Source organism: Dermochelys coriacea, chromosome 24 (genome assembly GCF_009764565.3).
Source record: "Dermochelys coriacea isolate rDerCor1 chromosome 24, rDerCor1.pri.v4, whole genome shotgun sequence".
NCBI lineage: Eukaryota > Metazoa > Chordata > Testudines > Dermochelyidae > Dermochelys > Dermochelys coriacea.
The window spans coordinates 15,855,796-15,869,258 of NC_050091.1; the positions used below are offsets into that span (position 1 = coordinate 15,855,796).

General features: G+C 49.4%; 3 protein-coding genes across 3 annotated transcripts; all 3 read right to left on the minus strand.

Annotated features, from left to right (window-relative positions):
- Nucleotides 1–352: 352 nt before the first annotated feature.
- On the minus strand, nt 353–1,393 carry LOC122457437 (zonadhesin-like). The gene has a single exon (XM_043502313.1). The coding sequence runs from the start codon at nt 1,391–1,393 to the stop codon at nt 578–580; it is 816 nt and encodes a 271-aa protein (XP_043358248.1). The 3' UTR covers nt 353–577.
- Nucleotides 1,394–3,577, minus strand: LOC122457438 (IgGFc-binding protein-like). Its single transcript, XM_043502314.1, has 2 exons — nt 2,791–3,577; nt 1,394–1,966 (listed from the first exon to the last, which is right to left on the minus strand). The coding sequence occupies exons 1-2, from the start codon at nt 3,451–3,453 to the stop codon at nt 1,394–1,396; spliced, it is 1,236 nt and encodes a 411-aa protein (XP_043358249.1). The 5' UTR covers nt 3,454–3,577.
- A 154-nt stretch (nt 3,578–3,731) lies between these two features.
- Nucleotides 3,732–8,059, minus strand: LOC122457439 (IgGFc-binding protein-like). Its single transcript, XM_043502315.1, has 3 exons — nt 7,598–8,059; nt 4,759–5,024; nt 3,732–3,955 (listed from the first exon to the last, which is right to left on the minus strand). The coding sequence occupies exons 1-3, from the start codon at nt 7,711–7,713 to the stop codon at nt 3,732–3,734; spliced, it is 606 nt and encodes a 201-aa protein (XP_043358250.1). The 5' UTR covers nt 7,714–8,059.
- Nucleotides 8,060–13,463: the final 5,404 nt, after the last annotated feature.

The window sequence follows — 13,463 nt, forward strand, 5'->3', positions numbered from 1 at the left end:
CTAATTTCATCCACACTCTCAAAGACAATTCTCCTCAATGGTGACTAGTGCCCAGGTCTCTCCCCAGCTGCTTTGACCTAGACATGCTCAAATCTACTCTGAAATAACTGTTGGTAACAGGCAAATTCTCAGGGGGTTTCATTCTTCTTGTTTGGATAAATAGCTAAGCTTTTTCAGATCAAATGTTACCCTAGCAGTTCGCCCTCAGGCAGAGATAGGCATGGAATATGTCTACACAAACACTTGTGCCCGAAAAACTTATTTCACTCAGGGGTGTGAAAAAAACTCCCCCTTGACTGACATAAGTTACACTGACACAAGCACTGGTGAGGACAGTGCTATGTCGGTGGGAGAACTTCTCATGCCAACATAGCTCCTGCTGCTGGTTGGGGGTAGTTTCATGATTTCAATGGGCGAGCCCTCTCCTCTCAGCACAGAGTGGCTGCATTGGTACAGCTGTGTCACTGTAAGCTCGCTAGTGTAGACATGGCATGAATTGTGACCGTTTCAGGAAGTTGTGAGTGATGGTGCTGCTTAAATCTCCACAGATGGTGATACTGTGGTTTCCCAGAGAGCATTAGTCCCATGGAATTACCTTGACTGTCCCGTGCTGCCCTCTCTGCAGATGGATCTCAGTACCATTCACAAGGACAAACACCTCCGAGGTCACAGCCACAGGAACATGGGGCAGGTTTCCGTTCTTCACTTCCACTCTGAAGAAGGGTAAGGACTTTGATGCCCCACACAGTTCAGCAAAGACATATTTGCAGGTGCCCTGGAAATTGTATCGCTTCCCATCAAACGTAGTGTAATGGGGCAGACCAGAAGCCCAGCAGATGCCGTTGGTTCGCTCGTGGCACCCATAAACCCCCTTTCGAGTGCCACAGAATTCCCCAGGGGCACAGGCAGAGTGGGAGCACTGGACAGTGCGGGAGGAGCCGTCACATCTGCACAATCTCTGGCAATTTTCTCCTTCCCAGAAGCTTTCCCCTGCCAGGTGGTATCTGCCATTGTGGGTGCAGCCGCACTGCTCTGGAGGCACACAGTCAGTGCCACTCAGCACAAAGCCAGGGTCACACTGGCACCCTTCTTCACACGCAGTCCGGCAGTGGGAGGGCACAGCTGGGTGGGCACAAGAGGCTGGGCAGGAAGGTCCACAGAGCTCATAGTGGCTGTTCGGGGGGCAGGTTAACTCTGAATGAAAGAAAGAAGTGTTTAGAAATACGGGAGAAACACGGCAGGGAATCTTCCTAAGCAGGAATAAAAATGGAGGAAAGATAAGAGCAGAGAGTGGCCAGACCACTAAGACCCAGCCCAGTGCTAGAGTATGTACATAAAGGAGAAAAATTTTGGGGGTACAGCTAACAAAGATTCTCCTAGTATTTGGAATCATCTACTTACCGCATGCAGCCTGCTGTCTCCATGGCTCAATGGCAATGCCATGACTTTGGCACTGCTGGGCATAACTGCGAAGCACTTGACACAGGGTCTCACGGCTGCCCTGAGTCACACACACATCCCTCACGCAGTTCTCCAAGAGGACCTGAGCATCAACCAGCTGATTACACTCTTTAAAAGGCCCAGCAGTGTCTGCGATGACCCCGCAGTAGCTCTGAGATCTGTACTGGGCTAGTTCTACTTCGTTACATTGGGCTGGGAGCCCAACGGCCGTGCAGTGAAAAGGGGAATCAGCAGCCTTCCAGCTATTGCCAAAGGTGACAGCGTCATGGACCACAGAACCGTTTGGGGTCCGGAAATCATCACTCTGGTTCCCATTGAAATTCCCACCGAGTCCACACAGTGACCCAAAGTAGATCTCAGAAACAGAAACTGACACAGAGTGAGACCAGTCGTAGGACACAGAGAGGCCAAAGTCGGTCTGGAGCACAGCAGACGAGCCGCTGAAATAGGCATAGAGTTTACCCGATGCAAGGACCAGGGGCAGATTGACCAGGGATCCATTCACCTAGGGGAAAAGCGAGACATGGGCCATTCGCTGTCATGCCAAACCCCACTGTGCGTTTCTGGCTCTCAGCTATTTCACAGCTGGGCTGTGGTCTGAGCCCCTGGATCTAAGTGTGATTGGGACATCAGGTATGGCTGCACTGTTTGTCTTTCAAACAGGGACTGTGCTGAGCTTGGCATTCATATCTTCAGAATTTCTCTAACTGTAGGCTGGGGAATTACCTGAAAAAGCACAAAGCTGCCTGCAGCAGACAGGGAAGCTCTGGTTTTCTCTAGGCAGCAGCCCCAGGTCCCTGAGGGGTCGGTTTAGAGACCCTGTTGATGGCAGTGCAAGGGTTACTATTTTGCTGTACATCTCTAGGCATCCTTAGTCACTGAACACACTTGTGTCACATCACATCTGTGTCTGGGTCCTTGCGCACCGGGTGGGGTCAGTGAGAACTGTTGCCTCACTGGGCCTTTACCTTTCAAGCTGTCACTGAACAGCCTGCCTGCCGCTAATGTGGCAATGAGGCACTACGTTCATGGCAGCGTGGGAGATGTGGCAGGGTGCAGCATGGATGCAGGGTTCACCTGCGCAGCCTTGTATAGCTTTGATCGAAGTTGCTACCCTACTAATGGCTTTGGTACACTAACCCCGTTTCGCTTGGACAGCATCTCAAAATCACAGTGGGAGGTAAGACTCACCTCAACATCCTGCATTCCCCCCAAAACACATCTAAGGGGACAGTGACCCCTACAAGTCTTTTCCAGGGCTTTTGCTTTCTCACCTGATCATTTCTGTACTAAGCAGTTACTTTCTTCAGAGCTATGAAAAGCTCTTACCTGCACCTGGTCGTACTGGCCCCCCACTATAGCAATACGCTCCCCGTAGACATCTAGCTCCACCAGGCGCGTCCAGGACACGGCAGTGGAGCTTTTCGGCTCATTCACCACTTGGATGGTGAAGTTGGGGAGGCTCCCTGGGGGGCCACAGTACTTGCTCAGGGTGTACTTGCAGACTCCTTGATAATCAAACGTGACTCCATCGAACGTGGTGTAGTGGGGGTGGCCGAACACCCATAAGGTGCCAAACTTCACAGGGTAACAGCCTCGGATGCCACCAACAACGCTGCATATCTCCAGAGCCCCACAGGCATGATCCTGGCACTGCATGGGCTGGGCAGGCTGCCGGCAGCTGCATTTCCTGCGGCAGGTGTCTGTCAGGATCATCACCTCTCCCAGCTGGTGATACTGACCCTTCAACATGCAGCCACACTGGCTCACAGGCACACAGACTCCAGCATCCAGAACATAGCCTTCCCTGCAGAAGCATCCCGCCACGCAAGGCTTTGTGCAGAGCAGGGATGCACTAAGGTTGGCACAAGTGGCAGGGCAAGCAGGGCCACAGAAATCATAATAACTACTGGCTTGGCAGGTGGTATCTAGGATAGAGGAAAGAGAGTCACCAGAGGACAATGCAGAAGACCCAGAAGACTCTTGTCCCATTTGCTAAGGTTAATGCCTAGTGCACAGGGTTTGGTAACTTCCAACCCTATATTGGCAATAACCTTCTAGATGTAAAAAGCCGCTGTAACACAGGAACATGAGATGGGCGCTCAAGTGGCTGCAGGGCTTGCATCTCCACCTTCCGACTACGAAGGTGGAGTCATTGGTGTAGGAGACACAGAATGCTGATGCTTTAAGGGAGAGGCAGCCAACACCTTGCCCCCTGTCCTCTCTGGATGAACCTGGCCCCCATGCGGGGCTCAGCCCAAGCATTTAAATCAGTAGTCCCCAAACTGCCGGGCACACCCTCCTAAGGGGGTGTTGAGCAGCAGCCGGGGGGGCACAGGCCAGCCCCCACAAAGGAGCAGGGAGGGCGTGCCACCCAGCATGCTCTGCCCCAGTTGCAGCCATGGTTCTGCTCTTGGCTGTGGCTTGGTCACCAGCTCCTGGCATCTGCCCCTCCGGCCGCAGCCCCGGGCCTGGCCACGAGTCCGCTCCCGAGCTGTGTGAGCCCAGACACATTCCATTACTTGCAGCGGGAGCTGCAAGAGGAAAAGTTTGGGCACCTCTGACTTAAATCCTATTTTGAAGGCATTGGTGGGACACAAGTCGGGTCTAGGCCTTGGGCTGCTCCATCACATCTGGGTGAATGTCTCCCAGAGAGTCCAGGGAAGAAGCAAGCCAGCTCTGCTGCCAATGCCCTGTGTCAATAGAGGACCCTTCTGCGTAGGTGAGTGCTGGGCTGGAGCCTCTCCCTTCTATACCACTGAGATGCAGAGACCAATGCTGGGGCAGTGCACCCCATGTCTCTTGTTCACTTGCAGCAAGTCCCCCACTGCCCTGATGTGTAATGACGGCCTCTGCCCTACCCAGGCATAACGGCTCCCTCTACAGCCCCAGAGGAATGGCTGCTAACCTACGCCACGGGCTCAGAGAGCCATTCTTTAGCTCACACTGTATAAAAACTCTTATTTGGGACAGGGAAGGTATTTTCCCCCTGCTCTTATCTGCGGAATTGTGGGATTGGTACATTTGCATGCACATGTGCTGCGTGGAGCTTCTCTTTGTGCCGCTCCATGTTGTGCAGTTTCGAGTCCTGCAGCCCCATAATGTTGGGGTGTGAAGACAGAACCCATCCTGACATTCAAATGAGCAGCCCCATAGCCTCAGGCAGGCACTAGGTAATTATACTGCACCCTGCATTGCATAGATATAGTAGGCAGCTCGTTCTAGATCTTGTCTGTTCCAGGATGTTAGGCAGAGTATAACTAATGCTGAATAAAAACAAAGGCCATTATTGCTTACCACAGCCAGTCGCTTCTCCCCAGTTACCTATCTTCACACCGTGAATAGTACACATCTCTTGGTAGGAGTCGATGGCTGCACACAGCATGTGATTGCCCGGTCCGTACTGGCAGAGGTCGTAGACACAGGATTCATAGTAAGGGGCTGGGCTCTCGTGCCAGTGACACTCGGCAAACGGTCCGGTGCGGTTTGTGAGGATCCCACATGCTTGCTCAACCTCGTACAACTTTGGACAGGGCTCAGTGAAGCCAGTGTCATTCTTACACCTGGAAGTGTCACATCAATAACAGTTACATGGCAGTTCATCAAGAGGCATTTTGCTAAAGGGTCAGGACATGCACAAGCACAGAGGCCAATTCCTGACAATGGCCCTTGTCTTACTGCATCAGTTCCTCTCTCTGTGGCTCCCACTTGTGACGTGGAGGAGCAGATTCAGTGTGGGAAGGAAGGAAGGAAAAGAAGAACTGGGTCATTATGGGAGTTTCCCTAATACAAGCTGTTCCTGATCCACAGGCCTGCTCTTTTCAACCAGCTGATAGGGCTCATTTCTGAACTGGGCTGTTAAAGGGAAACTGGGGCTTCTGCCACAAAGTGCAATTCCTCTGCAGGGGGAGCTGGTGAGAGCCTGTGATATCTTGCAGGGGTCCTCTTGCAAGTCCTCTTGCAGTGAGGGGGAACCTTGCAAAACAAGAGACCTTTCCTTTGCTTCTCCATCATAAGCAGCCAAGATATGGGAATAGGAACAAATGCTGTTCTCTGAAGTTTTGCAAGGGTAGCATTCTTCTGTAATGTAATGCTGTGCCTGACACAAGAGGGGAGCGGACAGTCACGGCGAAAGGTAGGTGAGATACGCAGTTATAATCCGGAGCACCAAATAACATCCTGTAGAATGGCCATACTGGATCAGACCAATGGTCCATCTAGTCAAGGATCCTTTCTGACAGGGGCTGGTGCCAGACACTTCAGAGGGAGTGAATGGAACTGGGTAATTATTGAGTGATCCCCCGTCGTCCAGAACCAGCATCTGGCAGTTGGAGGTTTAGGGACACCCAGAGCATGGGGTTGCATCCCTGACCATCTTGGTTATTAGCCATGGATGGATTTATCATAGAATCATAGAAGATTAGGGTTGGAAGAGACCTCAGGAGATCATCTAGTCCAACCCCCTGCTCAAAGCAGGACCAATCTCAACTAAATCATCCCAGACAGGGCTTTGTCAAACCAGGCCTTAAAAATCAATAAGGATGGGGATTCCATCATCTCCCTAGGTAACCCATTCCAGGGCTTCACCACCCTTCTAGTGAAATAGTTTTTCCTAATATCCAACCTCGACCTCCCTCATTGCAACTGAGATCATTACTCCTTGTTCTGTCATCTGCCACCACTGAGAATAGCCGAGCTCCATCCTCTTTGGAACCCCCCTTCAGGTAGTTGAAGGCTGCTATCAAATCCCCCCTCATTCTTCTCTTCTGCAGACTAAATAAGCACAGTTTCCTCAGCATCTCCTCATAAGTCATGTGCCCCAGCCCCCTAATCATTTTCATTGCTCCCTGATAGACTCTCTCTAATTTGTCCACATCCTTTCTGTAGTGTGGGGCCCAAAACTGGATGCAGTACTCCAGATGTGGCCTCACCAGTGCTGAATAGAGGGGAATAATCACTTCCCTCAATCTGTTGGCAACGCTCCTACTAATGCAGACCAATATGTCCTTAGCCTTCTTGGCAATAAAGGCACATTGTTGACTCATATCCACTTCTCGTCCACTGTAATCCCCAGGTCCTTTTCTACAGAACTGCTGCTTAGCCAGTCGGTCCCTAGTCTGTAGCGGTGCATGGGATTCTTCCGTCCTAAGTGCAGGACTCTGCACTTGTCCTTGTTGAACCTCATCAGATTTCTTTTGGCCCAATCCTCCAGTTTGTCTAGGTCACGCTGGACCCTATCCCTACCCTCCAGTGTATCTACCTTTCCCTCATCTTAATGTCATCCGTGAACTTGCTGAGGGTGCAATCCATCCCATCATCCAGATCATTAATGAAGATGTTGAACAAAACTGGCCCCAGGACCGACCCCTAGGGCACTCTGCCTGATACCGGCTGCCAACTAGACATCGAGCCATTAATATCACTATCTGTTGAGCCCGACGATCTAGCCAGCTTTCTATCCACTTTATAGTCCATTCATCCAATCCATACTTCTTTAACTTGCTGACTTATCCTCCAAGAATTTATCTAATTCTTTTTTCAATCCAGTTATACTTCTGGCCTTCACAACAACCCCTGCATGTTGTGTGAAAGAGTACCTCCTTTTTTTTTTTAAACATGACACATATTAATTTTATCAGGTGAGCCCTAGTTCTTGTGTTATGTGAAGGGATAAATAACACATCCCTATTTGTTTTCTCCTTACCATTCATGATTTTCAAATGCCCTTTTAGCCATCTGTTTTCTAAGTGGAACAATCCCTGTTTTTCAATCTCCCCTCATATGAAAACAGCCCTAATCATTTTCTTTGCTCTTTTCTGGACCTTTTCCAGGGTAACATTTAACCTTCTCAGCTTCAATAGCGATGCTTTACACCTTTGTCAGGTAAAGATATTTTCTCTCTGAGTAAAGAACAATGAGTAGAGTATAAACAAACAAAGATCAATAATCTATTGAAAAAGGCATGTGTTCTATGGTTGCCAGATGGGAATGGAAGGGGAGATGCTGCCATGACAATATACTGAACAGAGAAAGAGGTAATAATCTAGAGCAACAAAGTGTAGGGAGAAGAACGCATGTGGCCACGGAAACAGACATTCACTGACAAAGAAGGGAAGATCAATAGATAACAACACACCTTGGTGGGCTGATGTCAGAGGTCCAGGCATTCCCAAACTCTGCGTCGTTCGAAGCTCTCTCCCCATTGGGCAGGATTATATCATCCCTGCGATCCCCATTGAAGTTCCCACACATCCCGCACAGCTGCTCCCGATACTCCGGGCCCACACGGACAAACAAGGCATGGCGGCCATTAAACTGGATCTCCACGTTGGCACCTGCTTTCAGAGTCACCACGTTTTTCACCCTGGTGATGTTGGCCACAGGTCCCAGCTGGGCCGGTAAAGGGGTCTTTGTCCCGTCAACCTGAAACAGGAAGGGAGGTGGGCTGGGACTGCGGTGTATCCTCCTGACTAGGTAATAGAACTATTCCCAGGGGATTACAGAGGGGATTTTCCATTGCAGCACGATAAAGAATATTTCCAGCCATAAAAGCACATGAAAGCAGCTGTACAGTGGCAGCCATGGTATCTGAGGAGCTAGCTCAGGGGCTGGCAACCTTTCAGAAGTGGTGTGTCGAGTCTTCATTTATGCTCTGTAATTTAAGTTTTCATGAACCAGTCATACATTGTAACGTTTTTAGAAGGGCTCTCTCTCTTTAAGTCTACATTATATAACTAAACTATTGTTGTATGTAAAGTAAATAAGGTTTTTTAAATGTTTAAGAAGCTTCATTTAAAATTAAATTAAAATGCAGATCTCATCAGTTTAGTGTGATCCTTGCCCTTGCTTTTCCTTGCTGAGTTTTCCAGTGTCCCCAGGCAGGCAGTGAGCTGAGTGGGGCTGGCGGCCGGGACCCCGGCTGGCAAGGGGCCGGCAGCCAGAACCCCAGAACAGAAGCAAGCTGAGGGGGGCCAACGGCTGGTATACCAGGCCGGCAGCGAGCTGACCAGGGCCAGTGACCAGAATGCCAGACCAGCAGTGGGCTGAGCGGTGCTGGAGGACGGGACCCCAGACCGGCAGCGGGCTGAGCGGGGGTACGGCAAACAGAACCCCAGGCCAGCAGCAGAGTGCCACTGAAAATCAGCTCGCATGCCACCTTTGGCACTAGTGCCATAGGTTGCTGACCCCTGAGCTAGATCTATAAAAATATAGATCTCAAAACAACACAATAAGAGGCAAGCAGCAGACAAAGTTTGTGTACTGTAACTTTTTACAAGGACCGAATCTCACAGTCTGGCCAGAATAAGGCAGCTAGGCCAGGATGGTGACTGACCAAGCAGTGGCTGGTGACTCTCAGGGGCACAACTGATCTACTGCTGGGAGCAAAGGGGGAAGCAATCCGCTGTCAGTTATACCCGTCATCTCTCTGTACAGTTTAGCTCTTCTGGCCAGTGTGCTGGGTGCGATGTCAAGGCTACACCCATTCGACACCCCTGCCTGCCTGTACGCGCTGGGATGGGGTAGCATCTCCAGAGCCTGCTTTCCCCAGCCATGTTGTGACACCCCCCGCCCCGCAATGCAGACAATCTGCACCAGGAAGCACAGGGCCACCTCATGCCTTTGTAAATCACCAAGGTTAAATGACCTCTCCCCAGGGAGGAGGTGTTGAGTCCAGGCACAAAGCTGACAAAGAGCAGAAGCTGAAGGCCAGTAAGTCCAGAGGGGGCAGGTGCTTATCAAAGGTGAGTCCCAGCACATAGCTAGAGGGAGAGGTGCTCTCAGGACAATTCCAACTGAAGCCCTGCTTCTCCTTGGACAAATGACCTTAACAAAATTTTCTCCCTTCATTTGCCTTGTGTTAGGGTAGGAATTGAATGGGTTGGCTGCAAGGAGGCTAGTGTGGAACTTGGGTGACCAGGGTTCAAGTCCTGGGTCTGCCACAGACAGTGTGTGACCTTGGGCAAGTCCCTTAAAGCCAGATTTTCAAAAGGTATGTCAGCCCCTAAAGAAGCAAATAGACAATAATGGGGTTTTCATAAGTGCCTTGGTGCTTTGAAAAACCCTCTGGACAGCTATGAGCATTTTTAGCCACCTCAATACCTTAGTCTCTCTAGTGCTGACGCTCAAAGGTACGTAGATGCCTAACTCCCACAGAAATCACAGAGGATCTTGAAATCTGCACCTCAGTTTCCCCATCTGTGAAATGGGGATAATAACACTTCCCTGCCTCACAGGAGGGTTGTGAGGTTAAATGATTTCAAGACCATGAGGCGCTTGGATCCTATGGGGATGGGAGCCAGATAAACACCTATGAGAGATGGATAGTTGTGGCTGTTTCTTCTTTGTCCTTTCTGATAATAGGTCAAAGAGCACAACTCACCAGAACATCTTTCCCTCGCTCCAGAACAACATGGGAATGAAAATGGCCAGTTCTGAGCCAAAGTTCCACTCGGTAAATGAAGGAGACCCGGGGATTCCGGAAATTCCTGTTTGCGGCCACCACCCGGAAGGAGAAGTCAAGGGAGGAGTTGCAGGTGTGCGAGATCTCGTAGGCGCACGTGCCCTGGAAATGGGCCACCGCCCCATCGAAGGTGAAGTAGTGAGGGTCCCCTGTCACCGTGCAGGTGGTCAACCGGCTCTGGCAGCCCAGCTTCCCGTCCTTCACAGCACACTGCTGGCCAGGGTTACAGCTGGCTGAGACGCAAGGGAAATTAAAATGGTCATCACAGCTACACCTTTGGGTGCAGTCAGAGAGCCAGAAAAAATCTCCAACCTGGGATAGAGAGAGAGAGAGAGAGAGAGAGAGAGAGAGAGAGAGTCATCATCAGCAAAATGTCACAAAAACAAACCACTTGAGTAGGAGACACACAGAAGGAAATGGGAGATTTATCAGGACTCATTAACTCGGGGACATGCCCTGAGTCCAGAATGCATCCTTAGGCAGGCGGGCACTTATGCAAACAGAATTGTCTGAAAAAAAGAAAAGGAGTACTTGTGGCACCTTAGAGACTAACAAATTTATTTGAGCTTATGCTAAGCTAAGCTTATGGTCAAATAAATTTGTTAGTCTCTAAGGTGCCACAAGTACTCCTTTTCTTTTTTGCGAATACAGACTAACACGGCTGCTACTCTGAAACCTGTTAGAATTGTCTGATTATTTCTTTGTGTTCTCTGGTCTGTCTCTACTTGTTGACTCTTGCGTTATCTATAAGTTGTAAGCTGTTTTGGACAGGGACCATCTCTTTGTTCTGTGTCTATTTCAAGGGTGCCCTATTGTTTGAGTAGGCTCCTTGGTGCTATCAGACTACAAAGAATAACAACAATAATAAAAAGAAAGAGATAGGGAGGGAAAGAAAGCAGAAGCTTGACTCCTCAGGTGTAAACACATGCTGCAGGGCTCGAGGGTTAGATACGAAGGAGACTCTTTGCTGGGAAAAAAGAGTTTTGATTCTGTACTTGCCCATGCAGCCATGTTTCCTCAGCATTGTCCAGAGCATGAAGTTGCAACTCACCCTGTAGTAGTGTCCGTCGTGCTCACAGCCACAGTGTTCTGGCAGGACACACTGTTCCCCACTCCACAGGTACCCGTCATTACAGAAACACCCTTCAGAACACAGAGAGCTGCACAGATGCTGAGGCCAGGAGCTGGCACACAGGTCCTGGCAGGGATGCTCACACAGCTTGTAGTGGCTATTCACTGGGCACCCAGGGTCTGTGAAAGAGGAGGGAGTTCTAGTATCAACAAAATGGAAACACACATGAGGACTGAAATTGTCCTTGACCCCCTGAGCAGCAAGCCCATGGCACCTGTCTTGGATATTTAACTCAGCCTCAGTTTAAAATGCTTCGCTCTTATTTAGAAGATCAGAGGATTAGACAGTGCATTCTGCAGAGATCAGCAAGCCCAAGACACCATAGCGCCCAACAGAGGGAAAAGTCTGAGTCCCTCTAGCACCCGATCCCTACAGTCCCTGCTAATCGGCTACATTAGACACACTTGCATGATCCTGTAATGGGGTTGACAAACCCCCTACAGAGCATAGGCATAACGGAGAGGAGAATCTTCCCTGCTTACAGGGAAGCTGACTGATCACATTCTCTGCAGCTGCAAATACTGCCCAATCATGGACATCGGCACCCAGGGGCGTCAGGTTTGTAGAAATTTTCGTGGTGCCCAGAATGCTCAGAGTCCACCCCCTCCGAACTCTGCCCCCTGCCTGCCTACGACTCTGCGAGGGAATTTAGGTCGGGGGAGGAGGTCTGGGGTGCAGGCCTGGGTTGGGGCAGGGGATTGGGGTGTAGGATGGTTGAGAGGCTGGGCTCTGGGAGGGAGTTTGGGTGCTCGGTGCAGGCTCTGGGCTGGGGCAGGGCCTGGGGATGCAGGAGGGGGTGAGGGGTGCAGGCTCTAGAACAAAGTTTGGGTGCAGGCTCTGGTAAGGAGTTCGGGTGCAGGAGGGTGTGTGGGAAGAGGTGAGGGTTCTGGGATAAAATGAAGCTACAACGTGCCAGCGCCACAAGATTACAAGAGTCAATTAAAAGTGGAAAGTCAGAAGCAGCACTTGCCTGCTTCAATATATTATATTTTGTTGTATCTGTTGTGATTCTAGACTCATAGACTTTAAGGTCAGAAGGGACCATTATGATCATCTAGTCTGACCTCCTGTACAACGCAGGCCACAGAATCTCACCCACCTATTCTTGTAATAAACCCCTAACCTATGTCTGAGCCACTGAAGTCCTCAAATCATGGTTTAAAGACTTCAAGGTGCAGAGAATCCTACAGCAAGTGACCCCTGCCCCATGCTGCAGAGGAACATGAAAAAACCCCAGAGCCTCTGCCAATCTGCCCTGGGGGAAAATTCCTTCCTGACCCCAAATATGGCGATCAGCTAAACCCTGAGCATGTGGGCAAGACTCACCAGCCAGACACCCAGGAAAGAATTCTCTGTAGTAACTCAGATCCCATCCCATCTAACATCCCATCACAGGCCATTGGACATATTTACTGCCAATGGTCAGAGATCAATTGATTGCCTAAATTAGGCTATCCCATCATACCATCTCCTCCATAAATTTATCAAGCTTAATCTTGAAGCCAGATATGTCTTTTGCCCCCACTGCTCCCCTTGGAAGGCTGTTCCAGAACTTCACTGATCTGATGATTAGAAACCTCCATCTAATTTCAAGTCTAAACTTCCTGATGGCCAGTTTATATCCATTTGTTCTTCTGTCCACATTGGTACTAAGCTTAAATAATTCCTCTCTCTCTCCCTTAAATTTATCCCTCTGATATATTTAGAGAGAGCAATCATATCTCCACTCAGCCTTCTTTTGATTAGGCTAAACAAGCCAAGCTTTTAGAGTCTCCTTTCATAAGAAAGTTTTTCCATTCCTCGAATCATCCTAGTAGCCCTTCTCTGTACCTGCTCCAGTTTGAATTCATCCTTTTTAAACATGGGAGACCAGAACTGCACACAATATTCCAGATGAGGTCTCACCAGTGCCTTGTATAACGGTACTAACACCTCCTTATCTCTACTGGAAATACCTCGCCTGATGCATCCCAAGACCACATTAACTTTTTTCACAGCCATATCACATTGGCGGCTCATAGTCATCCTGTGGTCAACCAATACTCCTAAGTCTTTCTCTTCCTCTGTTACTTCCAATTGATGCGTCCCCATCTTATAACTAAAAATTCTTGTTATTAATCCCTAAATGTATGACCTTGCACTTTTCACTATTAAATTTCATCCTATTACTATTACTCCAGTTTACAAGATCATCCAGATCTTCCTGTATGATATCCCAGTCCCTCTCTGTATTGGCAATACCTCCCAGCTTTGTGTCATCCGCAAACTTTATTAGCACATTCCCGGTTTTTGTGCCAAGGTCAGTAATAAAAAGATTAAATAAGACTGGTCCCAAAAAGGATCCTTGAGGGATTCCACTAGTAACCTCTCTCCAGGCTGACAGTTTACCTTTCAGTATGACCTGCTGTA